The sequence below is a fragment of the Schistosoma haematobium genome, chromosome 1, assembly GCF_000699445.3.
Source record: "Schistosoma haematobium chromosome 1, whole genome shotgun sequence".
In the NCBI taxonomy this organism is placed as follows: Eukaryota; Metazoa; Platyhelminthes; class Trematoda; order Strigeidida; family Schistosomatidae; genus Schistosoma; species Schistosoma haematobium.
In genome coordinates this window covers 77,337,381-77,362,478 of record NC_067196.1, presented here as the reverse complement: position 1 = coordinate 77,362,478, position 25,098 = coordinate 77,337,381, and the positions used below count along the sequence as shown (strand labels likewise).

Below are 25,098 nucleotides of genomic sequence, written 5' to 3'. Positions count from 1 at the left end.
TAAGTAGTATTTTATGAATATACAACTTTATCCATATCGAGTTTTGTTCGATATTTACATGTAGTATTATATGGACATTGTCAATCCATATAATATATTCTAAAAGTAGCAATTAAGTTTCACTTTGACAAAAAAATCAAGTCATTAAATAGCTACATGTTATTAATTGGTGGTTTTAAGAATTAATTTGGACAAAGTTTCAAGAAACAAATTAGGTTGTGTTTGTCACAGTTAAAGTGACATTGAAAACCAAGGAGTACTAGACAGCTGTTTTATCCAAATATAGAACTCTTTAGCAGTGTACACCTTTGACCCTACCAGTGATGGAACTGCAGTTCTTTAGGTTGGCCATTGGAACCACTGTGTTAAAGTCAGTTGGTACAGTTTCAATGTAAGTCAGTTTGTGATTACCGACTACTAAATTTTATTTAGTGACGATAGATTAACTCATTCATGACAGAATATGATTGGGGTGATAGATTTATTTATTTTAACACATTAATATTGATACAAAGAGGTACCGAATACATATGCACCACACAAGTCACTTGATTTGTATGTGTGTGTGTGTGTGCGTTATGATACTACCCGGGTGCTTATACCAAAAGAAGATAGTTATTGAAGCTCGTTTAATTTTAATTATCAATAAAATAACTGTGAACAGATGATATTTATGATTGTGATATTGGAAACAATTTGTAAAAACAGTGGAGTTTACATTGTATATTTTAATTTCTCAAAAGAACACATGGATAAAAATCACAGATTATACATATTTTTTTAAAAACTATTGTTTATGAATTAATAAAGTGTTATAATGTTAAAGTAAATGAAATATGATTTTCGTAGAAAATGAATCTTTATAGAAACAAAAAGAAGGAATATGATTATTGTGAATGATAAATATGAATAAAATCTAACGGATAAACATTGAGTACACAAAACTATTTATAATACACATCTACAGTAGTATAACACTGAATGAAATTTAAGAATTCTTTATCATTAGTCTAATGATATATATTGCATACATGGTATGTGCAAATGTTTTAAACTTATTATCTATGGTGAAATGACTGACAACACTGTGAAGGAGACGACATTCATCAATATGAAATATTTTAAAGATCTATAATAAAATTATATCAATTTATTTGTTTTGAGCGATATTTTACGTGTACTGAATAGTAAAATCTCTTTGAAATACATGATCTACATAAAAGTTATATGACATACATTGAGAGAATAAAAAAGTTCAAGTCTAATTAACTTGTATTAACAGAAATTTCGAGTGAAGTATTACAGTTTTTATTGGTATTATTAATGAGGAATATTATTCTTACAATACAATATAATAGTTTCAAAAGGAAATGTATGTATGTACTTGACAATTAAACTACCATACGTCGTACACCACATTCAGGACAAAATCTTACAGCTGAAGTTGGAAATTTATAACCACATTCAGAACAAACTTTATTTGATTTATCATTTGTTACTCCTTTCGAGCTGTTTTGTGCATAACTAGTTGTTTTGCTTGTATGTGTTGGTTGTCTAAAATGAAATAATAAATAAGTTTATTATACATGAATGTATGAAGCTTAATAATGCATAAAACGAGGAAATTTCGAGTAATCGAACAAATTTTGTAAATTTCAATTTACTTCATTAGATAATGTGTCTTTGATAAACTTTTCTTTATTTTACTTTAATATTGAACCTTTCGGTGTATTAATCTTGAAAGTTCTGATGGATGATTTAGTATGACAGTAATTGTTGCGGCTGTATTTTGAGCCGAAAGGTTCCAGTTTCCATCAAGTTATGCCTAAATCTAGAAATCCTTAGTTATCTGCAAAATGTCTTTATTGTTTAATTTCAGTTGTAGAATTTTCATTATGGCTATAGATATCTTTTATATAAACATGTAGTGAGTTCATAATCCAACTAAATTCTATTGTACCAGTTGTTATTGAATTTTCAAAATCTTTATTATTATCATTAAAATACTTTTATCCAATAACACATACCGCATTTGACTTGACGGTAAGCCTCGTTTATTATTGCTATGTGGTGTCTCTTCTTTTGGGTTATTTGATGAGATATGTGATTTTATCTAAAAGATAAGAGAAATAAATACAAACATCTTATTCTTTAAAATTCAAAAATATTTTATTAAGGTCCTTAATCAATAAGACAGTATTCCATTGCACAATTATCATATCCGTCAGTTATAAATCAGTTTTCATTACAATGAATATTCTTTAATGACCACTTCCTATTATAAGATTTTCTTATCTAGAATGATTACAAATATTAAATTCCAGATTTCGGTGTTCACTGTAATTCTACTTGACTCAAGTCACATCAACCAAAATGTTACATTAATAAAAATTTGTGCAAAATTAAATGACTTTTAGCCATTAATCCATAAAAGTGTGTTATGTTGGAATGTTGCTCATATGTGTGTGAAAATCATGTGAAGTGAGAAATTTTGCAGATTTTAACTGCCTATCTCATCACACAGTTTTTATTAGTTGAATGAAAAGGTATACGCATAACCTTTGTTGGCTAACATTAAGACGACCGTGGGTTTTTTTCTTGGCAGTAGCAACAAATCTTGAGGGTATGCCCGTAAATATTAAAAAAACATATTGATCAATTTAAGTGTAACTAAAATATGTGCTTAATATGTCTAGAGGCATGTTTTTTTCATTTAAATAGCTAAAGATATGGTACGCTGAGAAGTAAATTATCTCAGGCTGTAACTACGATTGATTACTAGGACTCATTAAAAAGGTAATCAATGCACAAATTAAAGGCTTTTACATCCATCATAAAGCAATAATAGAGGATTACTGTTATGACTTAACCGCAGATTAGAACGAAGCGTATTATCGATCGAACCAAAGACGCGCAAACACTTAAGAACGGCCTAGGGTTCTGATTGGTCCCGCTTCCCTATCTAACCCAGCCAGTTGAGTCCAGAATGCAAGTCTCAGCCTCGGAGATATGAATCGTTATATTTCAAACATACTCTGTTTATATACCAATCAAGCAGACCACATCGTACCATAAAATAGGAAATAACATTGTACAATATTGGCCAACAGGAAAGTGACAGGTTAAATAAATATTGACCAATAAGAAAATGATACCATTTCCAAGTCCAAGAATAGCATTAGACCTAATATAATAATCTTTGGGATATTTTCCTGAATATCCCAACAATTACATAATTTTTAAAATTACTGACATCATTGAGTGACGTCTTAGAGGTGTGCATTACGGGAAGGCGTTAAAATTTGTTTGTTTTTCCAATGTGGGGGTGAATGTAAATACTAAATTTACATCACAGTTATTTTTATGTTATTCACCTTAGTTTAAAATTTTATGTTATATAAATATGAATATTTGAGTGTTCTGTTATAAATAAAAAAGGTGCATACCATTTCATCCTGATTTTTACGTAATTCACTAGAATTTCGAACACCGGTGGTTGAAGGATTTTCTAAAAGTTAAAAGTAAACATGGTAGTTTTGCTAATGAATGAACGTAAACTATGTTATTATGATACGAATGAAATCTGACTTGGTTTCAATACCAAATAATTTGTATATCAGTGAAAAGTGGTAAAATCTTGATTTATAAGCAAAGTAATTGATTTTTATCCCATATACATTATTAATATTAAATAATAAACGATAATATGAACTTTTTTGATCATTTATCACTGTACTTGATTGGTTATTGACTATTACAGAATTAAACACACAGGAATTATTATTTTAAATAAGATACATCGTTTGTTGAATTCAATAAAATGGATGATCAACTTTCGATCTTAAACAGAAAATTGCAGTTCAAAGTTATTAATTTAATAGTTTTTCATTAACTTACAGACAACATTCTTAATAAATCAGTTAAAAAAAATCTTTTTAAAAGTTACAGTTGATAACTTAGGTGAAACAAATAACCACTTTTATATCATTTAAATATTGGAAGAAATCTGTTAATATTTTTTGATAATATCTTAGTGATCAGTATAATATATCATCGTTTACCACCAACACATACACGAGGATAATATCGTTCTCTGCTGGACTCTAAGTCATTAATTTTCGACAAGATTATTGATAAACTCTATAAGTGTCAGATTGAACATTTTGTGCCCGATAATTGGATGCTTTGTGTTTGTTTTCAGTTTGAAATATGATAAGGTAATCTCTAGTTTAAAAAATATAGAATGATTACTTATATTTTTATTTCAAGTATTTCACTCTCTGAACAACATTTTAGTTTAAAGTAGAAAATAGACAAGAAAATAACCTGTTAAGTAAAAAAATATCACATCGATTACGTGTTGGTTTGACTAGTTGTGGTATTCCATGTTTTGTGTTTCGTGTTGAATTTGTATTATGTAACGTTCGACTATGATTCTCATCGTTAGTATGTAATCCATAATTATTTTGTGTATGAGAAGTACTTGAGCCTTTTCTGTTATTTCGTATTGTAGGATCAATATTAGCTGAAGCCTAAACATAATATAAGTCAATCAGTAAACAGATAAATATCAAATAGAAAGAGAGATTAAGCACTTAAAATAAATGTGGGTTAAATTTAGGGTCATATTACTACTATTACTAAATGACATTTCGCCTTCGGACAAAACAGGAAACTATTTTATTAGTAATTAAAGATCATACGAACGTCTCTAAAGTTCCAATCAATTCACGTAAGTCGCTAGTAACGATTAGTCGATTATTAATGAGATAGAATTCGTAGAATAGATTTCCTCACAGTATTAAGTTTATTAAAAAAAATAACTACTTTACTAAAACAAAAGATGAACTCTGGAAAATAATGATTTTCAACAATATCATGCGTTCGTTTTCAAAAGCAAATAGAAAAACAAGATTGTGAAACTTGTGCTGCTATTCTTCAGTGAACTGGTAACTGGTATGTCTACTTTGAAGAAGTATTTAGCAGGTAAATGTTTCTTAGAAAAATTCAACTCGAGAAATCAATCATCTTTAAATGCACCCTCTCTAGCTGTGAAACTTCATTATCACTCTAAAATACTTAAGAGTAATTTGAATGATTAGCGCAATATTTCGATTGAGAGAGTAAAACATTTATTCAAGCCACAACTTACATACAAAAAACCACTTCCAAAAATAATGCAATGCATGTTTTGGATTCCACTGCTAACCATAGTGTATATATGAGACTGTTCGAAAATATGGGTTGGAGTACTCACTAAATTTTATCAATTTCATCACTATACACCAAAACTATCCATTTTTGATATTAGCTATCACCAGTCATCCTAGTGAAGTGAAATGCTTACAATTTTCGAGTGGAAATGCAATATTTAGTTACGAATATTGTCTAGATTATTTATACTACTAACAAGTAGTTTAAAATACTCCTAAAATATTCGGCTTCATAACATTAGCAGAAACATTTCTATGAAATCAACCAATGGACACTGAATTATAAATGAATTTCTAATGCTTAGTGCTACATGGGCAGTGACTGTTTGTTGCATACAATAACTTATGGCCAGAATTTGTCAGTTCAGTATCGCTTTGTTTCTCTGAACGTCCACATCTCCACTGGAGATCAAACACAGGACGTTCGTGTCTAAAGGCTAGCTCTTAACCTTCAGGCCACCAAATCTGACATCCAATGGTTTACATGTCCGGCTCCAATCAGTATGAGATATTAAGGGACAACTATTTATTGTTATTGGTGATATTAGTTTCATAATCAGCATTTATTTACGATTTTCATGATGAGCTAAAGTGGCATTCATGTGAATTTCGTTCGGATTTCAATAGTAGCAGGAAACATTTGTTCTAAATAAATTACGAATAAATTTCAAGTCATAATGAACAGCTACATGATCATAATTAATCAAAATTCTATACATCCTAGGAAATTTGATTTGAAGCATTCGAATTTTGCGCTGAACACATTGGTGTTTGATTACTGGATTATAACCAGGTGATCTGTGCTATTATAGTTTAGTTATTACATAATGTAGTATGAGGCTGTAAGCAAATGTTCGTTGTTTTAAAATAATATCACCTACTGAAACTTGATATTAAACGTTTCACTTTTCAATGGTAATAATTACCAGAATAAATATTCCCAGTCAAAGTGATAAAATTGGCTTTATTCTTTCGTAAATACAAACATTTAATCGAGCGTACCGTTGTACGTGTGGTAGCACGTAGACGACCGATTCCGGTTGTGTTAGATGATGCATTGTTAGTTGGTAAACGTGAATGTTTTTCACGACAAAACTTGATATGACGTTCAGCAGCTTTCTCGTTGAATCTTCTTAGACAGTATTCACATTGAATTAGATCTATAAATATAATTATTTAGAAAAAATAACAAAGAATATTTACAAATAACGTTTTCAAAAAGTACAATTCTCGCGAGAACCAACTACATTTTGAGAATGATATCTCTTACAATATCCAAACAAAGTAAATACACTGAGCAACCATTTTGCATAAATGAATATAATCAAAATTGAAAGGTAGAATATTAGTTTTTTTATACGCTGCTTCAAATATTCCAACATGATGTCCATAATTTTACTGTTCATCAGAAACCTTGCAGGATACTGAAGATATTGGTAGCTCACAAAAAATGTTTACATAAACTACAAAAAGTAATTATTGCAGAGCAACGTAATTTTATCTGTCCATGATAAAATATCATTTTTAAAATGAACAAATTTTAACAAACTTTACAGAAAACAATAATCATGAATTCGAAGTTAAACAGTTTCGAAAAAGATTTCCTATAGTTTTAATAAAAAGTAGTGTTACATTTGTAATATCCCAAGGAGAAAATAAATTTCCTGACGTTTCGTAAATCAGTGTGAGCTACTTCTTCAGAGTATAAAGAAACAAACAATCTAAATCATCACAAATTCAAATAGTATAAAAGAAAATAGCAGGAATACTTAATATAATTAAGTGTCACGTTAGTCCGGATAAGGCGATTTTTGTGAGACATGTTTGCTTATTTGCACGCAGGTTAATGTGTATGAAGAGTGTGATATTTGTGATTTAAGAAGGTAGAGTTGAATTTGTATATGCGATAGTGGTTTGCTTAATTACTTACTTACGCCTGTTACTCCTCGTGAAGGAGCATAGGCCCACCACCAGCGTTCTCCATCCAACCCTGTCCTGGGCAATCCTTTCTAGCTCCGTCCAGTTGTAATTCATCCTTTTCATATCTGCTTCTATTATCCGACGCAATGTGTTCTTTGGCCTTCCTCTTTTTCGCTTCCCTTCAGGATTCCAAGTTAGGGCTTGCCTCGTGATGCAGTTTGACGATTTGCGTAATGTATGTCCTATCCATTTCCATCGTCTTTTCCCAATTTCTTCTTCAGCTGGAAGTTGGTTTGTTCTCTCCGACAGAAGGCTATTGCTGATGGTATCCGGCCAATGGATGTTGAGTATATTGCGTAGACAGCTATTTATAAAGACTTGTACTTTCTTGATTGTGGTTGTTGTAGTTCTCCAAGTTTCAGCTCCAAACAGTAGAAGTGACTGTTTTGACGTTCGTATTGAAGATTCTCACTTTGATATTGGTTGAAAGTTGTTTTGAGTTCCATATGTTCTTCAATTGTAGGAATGCGACCCTTGCTTTGCCGATCCTTGCCTTTACGTCTGTATCGGATCCTCCTTGTTCATCGATGATGCTTCCCAGGTATGTGAAGGACTCTACATCTTCCAGAGTTTCGCCATCAAGAGTGATTGGATTGCTGTTCTCCGCTTTGAATTTGAAGATCTTAGTTTTCCCTTTGTGTATGTTTGAGGTGTGAATAAAATTAGATGTCGTAACTTGAATTAATGGTTCAAGTTAAATGGATGGTAAGATCTTTTCTACTGAAGGCAGTAGGATTTAGCAATATATGGAAAGTTTCAGATGGTCGCCCTTTTTTCGTATTTGGAAAAGCCTTGTTGAATTATTTTGGCATTTTCAATATCAATCTGATGATCATAGAAAATAACATGCACTGCTACTCTCGATTGAATTTTCAATTTACGAAGTTTTCAAATGGATGTGCTCAATTAAACTCAATATAACGATTGGAGTGAGTTGCTTTACAATAGATTGTTAGATATTTAGTATTACCTAGGTATCTTTTCGGTAAACAATAAAAAAAAACAGCTCATTATATTTATTTTTCATTTTGAAAGTGAATTTAATGCGCGACGAAAATGTATTAGTCAGTTTCGTAAACGTCCTTAGAAATGCGTTTTTGATGATAACAAAATTATCATATATATACCTGAGCCAAATTCTTGGTGTAATGCCATTATTTAAAATATTTAATTCCATATACCTAAAATCGAGGGACACGGGTGATTCCTTTCCACACCGTTTGTTTGTTTTTATGATGTCTCATTGAAGGTCAATGAGGTTGAATTTAGGCATAATGTTGAGGATTTTATATACTTAACTACTTCTTACAGGACATCTTAATCACTTACTTCTTTACCTATACCTGTTACTCTCGCGGTGGAGTATAGACAGTTCACTGGCATTTACCACCCAACTTTGTTCTGAGCAATCCTTCATAGTTGTTATTCATTTTTTTATGTCTTTTATCAATCTCCTATGGAATGTGTTCTTTGGTATTTCTCTTTCACTTTCAGGACTCCAAGTTGGCGCTTGCCTCGTCATGCAGTCTGGTAATTTTCACAATGTATGTCCTATCCCCTTCCAACTTCTTTTTCTCTTTTCTTCAAATGGAAATTGTTTTGCTATCTCCCACAGTAGGTTGTTGCCGATGGCATCGGGTCAACGGACACTGAGTATCTTATGTGGACAATTGTTTATAAATTTTTGTACCTTTTAGATGATGGTTGTAGTAGTTGCGCAAGTTTCAGCTCCATAAAGTAGAACTACCTTGACGTCCGCATTGAATATTATGACTTTGATGTTGGCTTGCACACAGTTGTTTTGAGTTCGGTGTGCTTTTCAACTAAAGGAATGCGGTCCTTACTTTGCTAATCTGTGCCTTTATTTCTGCATCAGATTCTCCTTGTTTATCGATGATGCTGATCAGGTACGTAACACTTTCCACCTGTTCCAGAGTTTCTCCTTCACGTTTGATTAGATTGGTGCTCGTTGTGTTGTATTTGAGGATCTTGCTTTTACCCTTGTATATGTTGAAGCCTATTAATGCAGAGCCCGCTGCTACACTGGCTGCCTTTACCTCCATTTGTTCGTGCATATGGGACAGAAGGGCTAGGTCATATGCGAAGTTCAAGTCATCTAGTTGCATCCAAGCTGTTTATTGTATTTCGTGCTTCCCCTCAGATGTACAAGTCTTCATAATCGAGTCAACCACCAGAAAAATGAGTAAGGGAGAGGGTGAGCAGCCTTGTCTGATATTGGTCTTCACATGCACCCGTCAGCTATCCTCCATGTGCCACTTTAAAGTGTAGACGTCGTATGAATTCCGGATGATGTCAACGATCCCCTCAGCTACTCATTCCATAGTGTTGAAGAAGGTTCTATAAGATTCTTCTACACACTGTCAGACGCTTTCAAATAATCAAGGAAGTTGGTGTATAGTGATGAGTTCCATTCTATTAATTGTTCAACAATGGTGCGTAGTGTCGCGATTCCGTCGGTATACGATCTATCCATACAGAATCATGCCTGTTAATCTTAAAGTTCGGCGTCTACTGAATCTTTCATTCAATTCAGCAACACTCCACTGAAAACGTTCCCTGGTATCAATAGCAGAGTGATGCCTCTGTAGTTCTTACACTTACTGAGATCTTTGTTTGGTATTTTGAAGAAGTATCCTTCTTTTCAGTCTGTCGGCACCAGTCTAACCTCACGAATCCTTCTAAATGGAACACGGAGCATCTTTTCAGTTAATGAGAAATCAGCTGGGGGAAGATAAGATTACTGTCTCACACAAAATTACAGTTCTTTGGTCAAATATGAAAACCATACATTAAATACTTCACTTGCACATCTTCCGTCAATTGTCTCTTACAAACTTCATTGTTCCTTCATGCCTGTTTTTGTCACAATTATTCTGTTTACATTCCTGATCTCCTTAATTCGATCTTCTTAACTTTCTGATGCCAAGCATTCCACTTCTGATTGGTTTTACATATTATATCTGTTGACATAAGTGCAATATACCACACTATGTCTGACTTCAATGCTTTAGCCGGTGTGTAAGTAAGTAAATTAGTAAATCACTGTTATGACTGTGGTGGTCGGTATTCAATATAATCAATAAGCTTCGTATAAGTCCGTCTTGATAACCGTCACTAGATAACGCCTCAACGGTATATTAACCAAAAGGCGAATACAAAGTGTTGATTACGTTTATTATGGGACCACACACAGATATCCAAAATTACAGGTGCGTTAAGCAAGCGAGTACAGATAAGCGAGAGAGAGAGCAATGAATAACATGGACATATATACGCATAGTGAAATGAATGAATCATCGAATCAATTAAGCGGCTAATAGTAAGGCTAGCGGCGTGAATAAATGCGTAGGCAGTAAGCGATGCTCAATCATACATGTTCATACGTTCGCAACAATAATAAAGATACAATGATATAGATAATTTGTTGTTGTACGGATAACTCAGTTCGTTAATAAGTTAACAAAATGACAATCGAATTAAATGTGAACAAACTCAATTGCACTTGGGTTGCTATACGATCTTGATTCATCTGCTCACTAATCTTTGCTAAATACACGGGGAGAGATGCCTCGATGGCGGGATTGATGTGATAGGTTACGTAGTCCAACGTTGGCACTTAACGCGTGAGTTCAGTCTGCAACATAACGGCCTTTAGAGAAGAAAGAAGAGAAAATTACTCTACTACTGACCTATGATCTGATTGTTTGGTAAGTCAAGAGAGATGATTTAGCTGGGACTGTATATCCGATTTATGCCTGATTTAAGTCAAAAGAGATACATGAATAAATATATAACTAACAGGACTACAACGCGCAAGGAATGAGAAAAATGTAGTTAACTTCAAACTGAAATATTAGAGTAGAAAAAATAGAATACAAGAGTCACGTTTAAACTACATTAATTTTGGAGTGGAAGAGAACATGACAGCGACTTATACATTAGACAAAAGTTCATGATTTATAAAATAAAAAAGATACAAAACTAAACGTTAGCATGATACAGATTTCTAATTAAGCTAGAAAATGTCCCAGAAATAGCTTTCGTTGTTTGCTACCTCATCTTGATTAATTCCTTCACATTAACTGTTAAAAATGTCTAGGTATCTATCAATTGGAATAGTGGTTAGCCTATTCGAAAAAGAGACTATTATTATCACTTGTGTAAGATGATAGTCACGTTATATTGAGAAATGATTGAAGTTGTCAATAAGGAGTTGTGGATTCCAAAATAGCGCTTTCAGGATATAATTTCTTGGTGGAAACATGTTCCCTAAACTAGGTATTTTAATCGTGTTTCCATTTTTTATATGCAATGTCATTAACGTGCATTTTAGACAGAACTCAACTATAATAATTCTTTTGAGCTATGGATCTTCTCTACCACCACGATATCGTATTCGATGGAAAACCTGAAGATTATGGACTCAGCATACTACTTCCTCATCAATCTATAAACAAATAAGGGACTTATTACACGTTAAGACAGGACGTCAAGCAAGTGTGGATTAAATGGAAAATGATAAATAATGGTCAAAATAATAATCAATGTCAAACTCAATATAACAATATATAAATATTGAATGAAACCATTCAACCTATAGAGTAATATTAACCTAACTGTTTTAGTATGCTATTATTATGGGCGATCATCCAATAAAATTTAGGCCCAACTGTACATAAATATACCTCATTATTATCGTTACAATCGGTATAGCTACCTAATAAAAACTTTAAAAAAATTCACATAAAATTCAACATCAATTTTTACTACTGATTAATAAAAAAGCAGCTATTTGCTTTTGTCAAGAAACCAATAGTTTCATCCCCTAAATAACACAAAACAATTCATCAATTGCTACTATGACTGCAAAATACAAACAATGTATTAGGGAAAAATAACTATGGGTTTGACTTCTATTATTATCACTATATACTACCAAAGTGTATGGGAAAGAGATCAGATCCACTTAAATTCAACTGACTTACCGTTTTTACATAGACTTTATGCATTTAAATCGATTGAAGAAAACAAAAGAAATTGGCAAACAACCAATCACAAATCCGTAAAGGAGAAGATTAAGAAAGAATAAAAATACGAAAAGTTAATTCAAGAGATTACCTTTAAAAAAGCTCATTTCCCATAATCAACCTTCAAAGTCCATAAATAGTTAACAGGATGACATGAAAGTATAAATTGGTTGTACGACTAACTATGATTAGAAATTCTGACCTCAAAAGTTATTAATAATTTATAATTTTGGACTGTATTTCATTTAAACATAAAATAGATAGACAATTTCAGTTTTATTATAAGTCAACTTTTAATTCCATTTGGGTAATCACCAATTTTTATCACTTAGTTGATTGAGTTTATCTGGAAATAATAGTTAAACGTATATACTGATTGAACTTCAGTGATTATAACTATGAATTACAATACACTAGAAAGAAAAAGAACACGAAGACTAAAAATGCGTTATTTGACAAATGATATAAAACAATAAGTAGAATTGATTGTCTACTCAAACAATTATAAATTTGTTCCTTTGTCATAACATATTATTCTCATAAAAATTTCAATGTAACCAGAGAACAGTGAAAAACAGATTAACTTTTTGTTTAAAATTATTATTAATAAAGATTTTATTTCTTAACGTGTATTTTTTAACAGTATACAAAAATTTTGATTGTATTAAGGCTTTTACTAAAACTAGAGACTCATGATCTCAACTATTGAAATTACTACAATCTCCACAAAACCCCTTCTGATACTAATCAACATATGCTCACTAGTGACTGGCTTCAAGATGTATATCCTGGAGTTCTAGTGAGAAGCAGCGACCGGTGGAGTTCAAATAGGTCTGTTGTGAGATAGTAACTCATTGATACAATGGTGGATGTGTTGCTCAATTTCGTAGATTAGTTGAAATGAGACATTAACACTGTTGGATGCCGGCTCATTGGTCTAGTGGTTAAGTGCTCGCGCGCGAGATTAGTAGGTCCTGGGTTCTAACCCCAGGAGGCGGGGTCGTGGATGCACACTGCTAAGGAGTCCCACAATAGGACGAAACGGCTATCCAGTGCTTTCAGGTTTTCTATGGTGGTCTAGCTTCAATTGACTCATGATCCCAATTATTAAAATCACTGCAATCTCCACAAAACTCCCTCTGATACTAATCTATTTTTTCGATTGAAAAGTATGTTTAAAACTTCTATAATCAAAGAATTAATGACTTTTAGTTTATACACTAAATGGTCAGTTAGTTAGAAAATTAACTAACTGTCCTAAATTAACAATATTTTCGAATGTTTTATACAAAAGCAATTGATTATATAACATATATTTTTTTATTAAGTTTAAGGTATTTATTTGTGGTTAACTAAACGTTAGGGTCCATGCACATCAAAAATGCAGCAGGAAACTGAAAAATCACTATTTTCTAGAGGATTTTAAACTGGAAATGAATGGTTTTCAGGTAGTTTTATTTTGGGTATGTTATAAACTCAGTTTGTTTCTAATTTCAATGGATGGATGATTATGTTAAATTGTTGACCTGTCTTGTATCTTGTTAAATCAATGTACTGATAAGTAATTTTGTGAATAGTCCGGATGAACTAATCACAATGTTTAATCAGTCACTAAATAAATCAATAAGACCTTGAGACAAACTTCAGGGCAATTACAGGTATTATAAGTTAGTATAGTATTTAGTTAGTTTCTGGGCACTATTTTTGTCTGTTCGCTGTTGACGATAAAAAATAAGGTTTTGAATCTGATTGTATTTGTTGTAAACGTCTTAGAAGTTATTGTGACTTATGGCCGGTTAATATATCACGTGACTGATTCACCAATAAGAACGTGACTTATACAATCTTAACACTGTGCCACAACAACTGGTATGAGCAGCCTAGCGCTGCCTGTTGAAACCAGAACGCCAATATCAACTATTATTATAGGAATCATATATTTCAAACATAATTAGTTTATTACAAGCAAACCAGACCACATCATACCATAAATAAAAAATAATAATTGTACATTATCAAGCCAAAAAGTGGCTGTGATTATGAAAGACTGTAATTAATGAACTAGGTATAACCTAAGAATAGTAAATCGTATAATAATAGTCTTTAGGTCATGATCTAGTTACTCAATAGTTATACTATGAGAATATATATATAATATTGGTCCATTAATAGCTCACAGAATTTACCCATAATGTAATCGCCGCTAGGATATAACAGAAGTCATGACAGTGCATCGGCATACGGAACATTGTGAGGTCTAGAATGAAAGCATAATACTTCAAAATATCACATAGTCATATGACAAAAGTAGCGGACTTAGAAATAAAGAGTGACAAAATAATATAAAACATAAAATTAGTAAAAATGGAAATTACATAGATAAAATTTAAAACATTTAATAACTGGATGTATATAGTGGATGCACGCAGATCAACGTAACCGATTATATGTCAATACGATATAGAATCTTGGATATCTAATTCCCGATATATCAAGTACATAAACCAAGAAAAACAGAAATATGAGCTTCAAACCAATCACAAAATTGTTTATATTGGAAGTAATGATGCTGCTCACTGATACTACGTCAGAAAATAGAAAAATAAAATTGTCTTTCATTGTTGATCACCCTCACTAAAAAAATACCTTCAGTAGTGTTCTCAAGATATTATATCCACATGTATTAGAAATGCTTGACAATAGTCAAAATATATACGCTAAATAGAAATACTACTACTTCTAACCTGGATCAATAGCTGGCGGTGGAGGAGGTGGCAAAGGTTTACCAGTCTGTTTTGCAACTGTATACTCTTTTGCAGCCCTAATTGCACTGATAAATTCTTCATGCTTTTTTCTCCACTGATGTTTGCGTGCTTCAACTTGAGCTATTTTTCGTGCAGTTTCAACTGATTTAATCCCAGATGCTCCTCCTAATATGTTTTGATTCTTTTCCTCTATACCTTGTAATCGTTGTTTAGTACTATCAAAAGGTTTTCTCTTCTTTGTAGAATTCTTAATGCATACCACTTTATGTCGGTTCTGTATGTAATAGAAAAGGAACATAATTGATGTGATGAAAAATGTACGTTGAAACAATTAAACGAAATGTATCACAAAGAAATTTTGTAAACATAAACTCAGTGATTGTTAAAGCCAAATTTTTAGTTTTAAACAAGAAATAAATTGAAATTCTGATTGCCATTGAATGAATGACAACTCTTCTGTTTTTGTTAAATTTGATAAACTATACTGCTCAAACGGAAGTTGAAATAGCTACGGTAAAAACGCTATTAAGTCTTACAATAGGAAACTAACTACACAAAGTTTTGTTGGAATTCAAAGATAAATTTAAGTACATTCTGGAAGTTTCAAAATGAATCACAAGATTATAACTTATTAAACTCAATATCATCTTGAAAGCTTCAAAAACTAAGAGTATAATAGTCCGTTTTGACATCGTTCAGCAATATGAATGATCATCAAATTGTTAGGAAAGCTTTTTTTTAGCTATTTATGATAATTATAGTCTAAAAAAGCAATAGTCTACAACTTAGAATATGGCTGTAATTTGTGAGGCTTGTTGGATTTGCTTTATTATTATATCAATATGAATCGAACTTTACTCCATTTTAATAAATGTCATTCATTTATATTACAATACTACATAAACGAAGCACATAGTACTGAACAAACTACTTGGCTAATTTTTTTAAACAATCCTGGAAAAAGATAATCAGCAAATCCTGGTGAGCACATATGAAGAAGAGTAACACACATATACGATATTTTTAAATATCCAATAGTTTTCTAATTAGTATCAGGTTATGATGGTCAGAAACGTTTAGTTCATCAATAAAATAACATATACGGTAAAGGTCCACATGTCAACTGACTGTAATTACAATACCGATTCAGTGAAATAAAACATTCAAACAAAATGTTAACTTCTTTATTAAGAAGAAAAGTTTCACTCCTGTAAGTGTTTACAGACTGCCACTCATTGTAGTTACTGATTGAGACTTACGAGAATGTTACAAGAGATTATCGCTTTTACTAGATTTCGGACATACACAGCTGAATTTTTTCACTTGAAGGATCCCAGGAATAGTGGATGGGAAACACCTACCGTAAACGCTAACAGTCACATCAATACCCCTACCTTGAAAAGTTTCGAAAAAATCTATTGAGAGTAATACAATGCAAACAAAATATACCCATTGAGACATAAAATTAAAAAAAACTGGTTCAGCGAAGAGTATTTAGCATTAAAAGTGGAATATAGAACTACAAATACTTAAATATGCTGGAACAATTCATTTAAGCCAGACATTTTGAAATAAGTCTTTTCATGCATTTAGATTATGACGAAAGGTTGATCTCAAAAACATCTAGTTCATTTTAATTGCTGTCTGAGTTTAATAAACACGTGTTGCCATAACAACTATTTGTAAATGATAACTAAAGTCAAATTTCCATGGTGATATTATGCTTTGATAATTTTATAGTTGTAGAGTTCGTGGGATCCGTAGTAAATTCCTTGTCGCAAACACTGAGCTCCCGCAGCAAATTAGGGTTACCAAATATTTACAAGCATAGTGTTAAAGCTATCATTAAAACACAAAAATATGTTACTCCAAATATCTGAGAAATTTCTTGCTGTAACTCTGCTTATCTAACACCTTTGTCTTATTAGCCACTCGATTTTTAATGTTTTAACTGAAAAACCATCTGTATGAATACATATCACCAAACAATTGTGTCAACCAGCAGGAAATAAACTGAGGTTCGCTAGTCTTTAGGCAGTGAACGTAAAGGGAGGATATAGTGAAAACAGCTTTTAGGGAACTAGAAATGTTTACTTCACATAATAGAAAAATATGTTATAAAGACTAGAAAGTAGGAGGCAGTATATCTTGACATGTGAAGCTGTTTAATTGCTATTATTTAAGCTTGGTTATTATTACCGTGAAAATATATCCAAAACTCTCAGAATTCATAACTTTACAGGGATATATCTCGCGATGTTTCTCACATCTGAGTGATTTTTAACCCAGCAATCGTAAAGCCAACACGGTAGGATTTGAATACTACCCAACCAAGAAAATGCATTATGTTTTCTGGGTTTAAAATGGATGGTATAACTGGTGAAACTTACAAGTAAATAGGAGTTATAGGCTTTAATCATCAAATTAACGAAAATATTCCTTATCAGATAAAGTTTTAGGCTCCAACAAGTAATCGTTACATTTATAACTCGCTTCACCCACTTTATTTTGGTCAACTGAATAGTACCACTAACCCTCAGAAGATTACATAAATCTTCACTTGACAAATGGGTATCTGAACAGGAAAGATCGTTGGATATTGCGCTCATCAGAATCTCACCTACGTTAAGCTAGTTAAAATAAACGAGCTGTCCAGTCAGTAATAGGGGAACTTAAAACTCAGCTATAGCCTCAACATAATCCTGTTGTATATTTTGTTGGTTAGACAGAACATTTTAATTAGTTTTCGAAATTATTTTTAATGATTTAAGCAATTAATAAGCGAATTACTTTCAAGCTTCGTCCATTTTATAAGATAATTGTATTCTTACTTTTGGTACCAAAGGCTATAAAAAACTAATTTCTCAAAACCGTAAAGAACCAAGCCAATATGTCATACATCTCGTCAAACTATTTGTGAATGATTTATATGCTTGTGGTTTACTTCAAACATCTTTTGTGATTGACATGTCATCAGAGATTCTTATTTAAAATATCAGTTCGACTCAAATGTTATTTATTTTGCCCTTCTGTCTGGAAAATATATGTCCTAAGAATTATTTTAAGAAACAATATAAGCTCTTTCTTATTCTTAAGTGCAAAATATGACCTTTTTAATAACACACATCACGTCAAGCAAAATCTATATAAGAGATATTCCAGGAATCAGCAATCGTCATAATTCTCCACGTAAAGGTACTTTATGTCTAATGCTTACTCCTCTTTTCTAATAACTGTTTCAGCAAGCTGTCAGATGATAGTTGACTTCATAAAACTATCCTTATCCATTTTTGGTGGTGTAATATTCTGTGCTTTACATTTCCGAATTGGTGACCCTTCTAAAGACCCATTTGTCACTAACAAAACCAAGGTGAAATTATTGATATCTTGGACTTCCATTTCTTAAGTAACGCACAAAGCTTGCATAAACATTTATAATGAAACCATGAAAGCAAGTAAAATGACGTTTGATATTTTTTCTTAACCCCTAATTATGTTTAGTTTGGCCTATCACGAATTCGACAGTGGTTTGTAGGGATGCGCAACATGTATAAAATGTCAAGAAAGTAAATCAAACACAATGCAGTCATAAATCTGGTTCCTAGTAGTTTGTGAATCACTGACACTTCAAAACTATTTTTCATTTGAAGATGATCAGAATTCTACCTGTTTCTAAGTAAGCGCTTGCAAAATTACCTTTCGAAACTCTTGATTAATGAAGTGTAGAATAGCATATCACATAGTCTTTTGATAGTTTTATAGCTTGAGTCCTACTGTCTCCGCATGTGTATATATTAATCTTAAATTAGTCTTACCAGTAAACACGGCTAGTTAGTTATTGAAAATGGAGTCTAGAACGTTTTGCCTGAAAAATGTAGCGCGTAGTCATTATATTCAACCATAAAAACGAGAAACTAATCTCTTTGCTGCACATATTTCTGAACGGATTCGGTGAAGGGGTAAGAAACACAAGTTAAATAACGTTACCAAGTCTTGTAGAAAGTCAAGATTGAGTGATATTGGGGCAACATGGTTTTCGTGTTAGTCACTCCTGTTTAAGAAATCTCATTGCCTAAGAAGGTTCGATGGGTATTTTAGGAGTCGACCACATAGTTTGAAACTGTATGGGTGAAGTTACTTGCTCAAAACGGTTTGGAATTATTTTTAAGTTTGGGTGTGTAGTTGTAATTTTAGTAATTGGTCTGTCTGAATTTATACGTTACCACTCGTTTATTTGAGTAAACACGTCAACTCAAAAGTACTTAAACGTCTTTTAAATAAGATATACATAGCTGTAGACCTGTAGGATCTGAATCACATCCATGAAAAGTACAGATAAACAATACTTCTAGTATCCGACTTTTTCTACATATTATATTGACGTGATAAGTTGCAAGAATATATACAAATTTAGTAAAGATATGCATTTCGTCGTTCAGCTTTCATTACTATCACCTTGAGCAATCAAACTGGACCACTTAAAGTGCGTATATAATCCCAATCATTTAAATGATTGAGATTGTGCACAATCACAAACTTCGGCAAATGTTATAATTTGGTTTAGAGATTTAAACAAAAACGCTATGATCGTGAAATTGCCAATCAAATCACGCTTACAATTATATCTTCCCGAAAATGTCGGCCACAAGTAGCACACTCAATAAGTGTTATGGACTCTACATCAGAACCAACTACAGTAAATAAGATCGATCGTATCGACTTGTCTTACCATCCATTCTCTGCAACGTTTAGCCTTTGGCAGCTTTGTGTCTAGCTTGAAGTTACCTTGTGTGCTGGGGGATTGCTACGGTCAGTAAGTGAGATTATCTGTAAGAGAAAAAGTGAGCCGACGATTGCGTAAGAACATAGAATGAACTTACATTTAATAACTAAAGCAACCAAAAACAATTATAAGCAACACAAGCTTGAAGTTAAGACAGTCTGAAATTGAAAATAAGAAACGGACAGTGTTATGCTCTAGATTTCTTTCATCCCAGCAATTTAAGTCAACATTGGTTTCTACTGCGAAACCCCAAGTGATGTATTCAAACAAATAACCGCTAGCTAAAGATGTAATAAAGAATTATTTTTGAGTGATAACATGTCAACACATCGCGTTTTTGGCTAATGGAACTGATTACGGCATTTATGAACGGGGTCGAGGCAGTATTTACACGACGAGCTTCGGTGGCTGGTTTCAAATGGTTCTGGACGTAATAGAAGAAGCTTTCGTTTAATGGGTTTCTGTATCTAGTGGCAGTAGACCGTCGGCGCACCCAGATAAGGACCTGGGTATATTTAATAGCAAAAGAGAAAAAAACTATCAAATCATAGTGAGATATTGTCCTTAGTCAGTTTGGGAAGGACAGGAGGCCTGATGGCCTGTGTTAGTCCTGGCAATGGTGGTCCCCCAGTTGATCCAACTTTCTTTTGAAAGAATCGACGGATGGAGCCTCAACCACGTCCTGAGATAATGAGTTCCACTCGTTGATGATTCGATGGGAAATTCGGTAGTCAGCTGACAAGTAATTTGTTCTGGGCTTGTGAACTTTTTTGGAGTGTCCTCGTAAATTCTCTGTTTTGGAAGACAAGAAAAATGAGGGCATATCAGATGCAAATTTGGCACTAAGCAATTTGAAAACTGTAATCAAGTCGCCTCTAGTTCTGAGATATGACAACGGGAAAAGGTTCAGCTTGGCCAGTCGAGCTTCATACGGTAGCTTCGCTATTCCAGGAATCAGCTTATTTGTCGTTCTCTGAACCTTTTCCAGAAGCTCACTGTCTTTTTTTAAGCAGGGGCTGGCGGCTAGTATGCAGTACTCAAGTTTAGGACGTACGAACACTGTGTACAAAGCTAAAAACGTCTTAGCGTCAACATGACTTAAAGCCCTACGTATTGACCATAAGGTTCTAAAACCTTTGGCGGCTATTGCACGGCAGTGTACAGTAGTCGTTAAGTCTTGGCTAACGATGACTCCTAAGTCATTATATGTCTGGATGACAGGTAGCTCAGTGTTCAGGGTTCGCAACGAAGTTAGATAATTCCTTCAGTAGCCTGGGATGTAATTCATCGGGCCCCGTGGATTTACCTATGTCGAGCTTATTTAGTAGACCAAAGACATCGATTTCTTTAATGGTCACGCTATCCAGTGTGTGTGGGGGGATCTATATGCACTGACGGGAAGGGTGTTTCTATGGTACATACATTGCTAAAGTAGTTCGAGGACACTTTAGCCTTACCGAAGTCGTCCTCCACTAATGATGCGGCAGTGCTGTCTCCCCATAGAGCAGGAATATTTCCTCTTCTCTTTGTCCTTTGGTTTATATAGGAATACAAGCGTTTAGGACATTTTATGGATTCCTTAACAATCTTTTCTTCGTACAACTTTCTAGACTTACGGAGGGTCGAGGCATAGGCATTCCGGACTTTTCTATACTGGGATTTAGTTTCATCAGTCCCCAGTAACCTAAATCTATCCCACATTTTTCTTCCCTTACGGAGAAGGATGCGGACCTCCCTACTGAACCATGGTGGGGAGTTTCTCGGTCCCCTTGGTATAGTCCAAGGGATGTAAGGTGTGGTAACTTTTAAGTATGAATTTTGAAATGCGTCCCAGGCCATTTCAACTGAGGACTCTGGGTCTATTGTCCAATCTACTAACGATGCTGAGTGCATGATATCTGGTATATTTGCTTTCCAGACGTTAGGTCTGGATTGGGCTGACGCGTGCTTGTGACTGACAGTTATATGGAATTCGAAAATTAAAACTGCGTGATCACTTTACCTAGAGGTGGCATATAATGAAGGTTCGCGACGTCATCCACATAGTGAGTGAGTATCAGATCTAGAAAGGATGATTAAGTGTCCGGGTCATACCTAGTCGCTTCTTTCACATGTTGCACTAGGTCACATGTGATAACCACATCAACTAGTTCCTGCTCGAAAGAATTCTCCGACGATTTAGTTCGCAGATTTTCCCAGTCTACCATAGGTGCATTAAAATCCCCTAGGACTAGACATCGACCACTTTGTGACCAAGTATTGAGACTGCTTAGCAGGACTTCATTTACCTCACAGCTTGGACTGCGATAGACTAAACCAATCAGCAGTTCTTGTACATTGCATTTCAAGCGGCAACTAACTAACTCACACGTCCCACTCTCATGCGATACACTGTCAATAATGGCAAATGGAATAGCATTCCTAATGAATAGAGGTACTCCCCCTCCTTTACGCTTTTGTATTCTGTCGGCCCTTACTAACGTAAAACCCTCGAAATCAAGTTCCATACTATCTATAACCTGTGACACCCAGGTTTCTGTAACTGAGATTATGTCTGGCTTTGCAGAGTCAATCTGTACACCTAGTTCCGATCGCTTATTAAGCAAGCTTCGGACATTAGTGTAACAGATCTGAAGCCTATTTAAGTGGCTTCGTGATTCACTCAGAGTGGCTTCGGCATCATTCTCTGTCGAAACCTTACAACCCGAAAATTTACAATTTTCAGGTCCTTTTCGCCAGCGTCTAACCTAAGTCGTAGTTCCTTTTCGGCTTCCCGTCTTTTTACACGGTCTGCCAATGATAAGTCCTTACAGATAAAAATCCCTGAACCCTTTAATTTATGTCCATTCTGTAAAATTAAGTCGCGTTCATTCGAAGATTTGAATACTACTTTAAGCAGTCTGGATTGATTTGGTTTCAAGTTCGCTAGACTCCCTAGTCTGTACACCTTTAGCAAGGTGACCCCGGTGATATTTTGAGGCATGAGTTAATTAAACAGCTGTTTAATCAGCACAATGTTATGCTCAAAACGAGATTTTGGTTCAGAACTCTCACTCTTCTTGATTCTATGAAAAATAACTGACTTGTCGCTGTGATCAGCTTCGATTTTTTGACTACTTTTACGAGGGCAGGATTCCCTTTTATATCGTTATGTTGTTTCTTGCTTACAACCTGTACCCATTGGTCAACGGTGCTAGGAGAAGCAACAACAGTTGTGTCAAACCTACTGTTGGATTCTGGAGGGTTGTCGACGACCTGGGAGGTCAGGTTATGTTTCCCTCCAGAAACCGATCGAGCCTTGCAATTGCGGCTTCTAGGCGTTTCCTGTGGGATCCCATCTTGGAGACGGGGGACAGAAGAACCTACTTTCCTTGAGCTCTTGTTTAAGGCAGGCCCCTTTGGAGACTGTTTTTCCTTCTTTGAACGGCGTGAGTCATCTACTATCGAACTAACCTTAGTTTGCTTCATGTCGATTTGTGTGTCGATAGATCGAGTGCTGCTTCACGTGTTCCGACTACGCTTGCTAAAACACTTCTTTGCAGCATCAAGCAGTGAGATGGCCTCGGTCAACAGGCTGTTTGCATCCGAACAGCACTGTTGAGAATATGTGGAGTTTTCGCCCAAAGGACTTCTGGGAAGTCGCCTGGATTAGCTCATCCGGTAGTGAGTGCCAAAATATGGCCACGCTTAAGGAGTAGAATATGTTTCAAAGGTCCGTTACGCTGTGTTGCGTCTCTGGCTTCTGAGTGTTACCTTTTGGGTTTGTGTTGGGACTAAGCTTAAGTAAGTATTTAAGGGCATGTTTCGAAGTTTTTAGGATGCTGTAAATCATTAGGAGGTCACCTCTGAGACGTCTGTACATTGGTGGGTAAACGTTCAGTGATGGGAGGTGCTCGTCATAAGACCTACTAAAGACTTCACTAGGACATTGCATAACCTGAAAGTGAAGTTAACCCTGACCTTAAAATATCAATTGTTTAAATATGAAGTAAGCAAATAAATTGGTGGTGAACTGATACCTAATGGTTTGACACATATGATTGACCCTATCAAAAGCTTTTGAGAAGTCGAGATTTATGAAGTCAACCTACTCTTTATGATCAAGGACGGTTGTCCATCTGCCTACCGTGGTCAGCATGTTTGTCATACAAGAGTGATCTTTCCCTAAACCATGATGTTAGGGTGAAAAGAATTCTATGGATAACAAATAGTCTTGTATACCGTCTCTTATCAGGGACTCCATAGTTTTCGAGGGTATGGAGAGAACTGCTACCGGTCGGTAGCTCGAAGTTTCTCTGCGTGGATGTCGTTTGAGAATTGGTGTAATGTGATCCAGCTTCCAATATACTAGTAACGTGCCTTAACTTGGCGAATGTGAGAACATCACTCTAAGTGTTGTTGCCAAGATTGAAGCTGATTACATCCGAATAGCAGGATGGACTATATCCGGTCCAGGATAAGTGTCTTTGTTTGGATACACCAAATCGGAGCTCAGGTTCGCTTCCGAGAGTTCAGTTGAGTTGCAGATGAGGCTCTCACCAATATGGTTAGTATGGACCGGTTGGATTGTCTAAAGTACTGTTCTTTCAGGAGATTGGCAGTGCTACCGTCGTCGTTGGCTGAGTCGTTAGGACTTACCAGTTGCGAAACTCCGGTTTTGGCTTGTTAAAAAAAAGCTGCGTGACGGAATGAGCTTTTTTGATTGGAGACAAATTTATCGATAAGCTCTTTCGGATACTGAAGCCTGTCTTCTCTTATCGCCTTTGTGATTGGTTCTTTGCTCGTTTGGGTTGCCTGTATGCTCTGTTGTTACCACTTTGTTTGTATTCCGCCAAGCAGTGCCTTTTACGGTTTAATAAGCGAAGAGTTTGGCTCTTTATTAATGTAGGTTGCTTGTAGCTTTTGAGGATCGTTTGGAGAACAGACTGCTTTGTAGCACATAATAACATGTTTAGTAAGAAATCCCAAGTTGCAGGCGAACTACCCAGTCCACGTATTATAGATTGTCCTGTAGAGCTGACACGTTCAACCGTTTGAAATCCCAGCGTCTGTTGTCGGTAGGATATCTTACATCAGTTTTGCTGCCAATATTGAAGGCTATGACGGCATGATCACTTTTACTCAAGAGAGCTAGGATTGAGACGTTGCTAATTGGGAATTCTTCGTTTGTAAATCGGCAGTGGTAGGTTTCGTTCAGATGACCCCAACGCCATAGTGATTCATCAGTACTGATAAACCATCGATTGTGCACTTTATGTGCTATTAAGGAAGATCGTAAGTACAGTCTTCTCCACCTCCTTCCTGATTTT

At 34.4% G+C, this 25,098-nt stretch overlaps 1 protein-coding gene across 1 annotated transcript; it reads right to left on the bottom strand.

Moving 5' to 3' along the window:
- Positions 1-75: 75 nt before the first annotated feature.
- On the bottom strand, positions 76-20,033 carry ZC2HC1A (Zinc finger C2HC domain-containing protein 1A). The gene is made up of 9 exons (XM_051209730.1): positions 19,887-20,033; positions 19,736-19,833; positions 19,624-19,697; positions 14,986-15,280; positions 6,216-6,373; positions 4,358-4,532; positions 3,447-3,508; positions 2,028-2,113; positions 76-1,554 (listed from the first exon to the last, which is right to left on the bottom strand). The coding sequence occupies exons 2-9, from the start codon at positions 19,740-19,742 to the stop codon at positions 1,392-1,394; spliced, it is 1,020 nt and encodes a 339-aa protein (XP_051075187.1). The 5' UTR covers positions 19,743-19,833; positions 19,887-20,033; the 3' UTR covers positions 76-1,391.
- Positions 20,034-25,098: the final 5,065 nt, after the last annotated feature.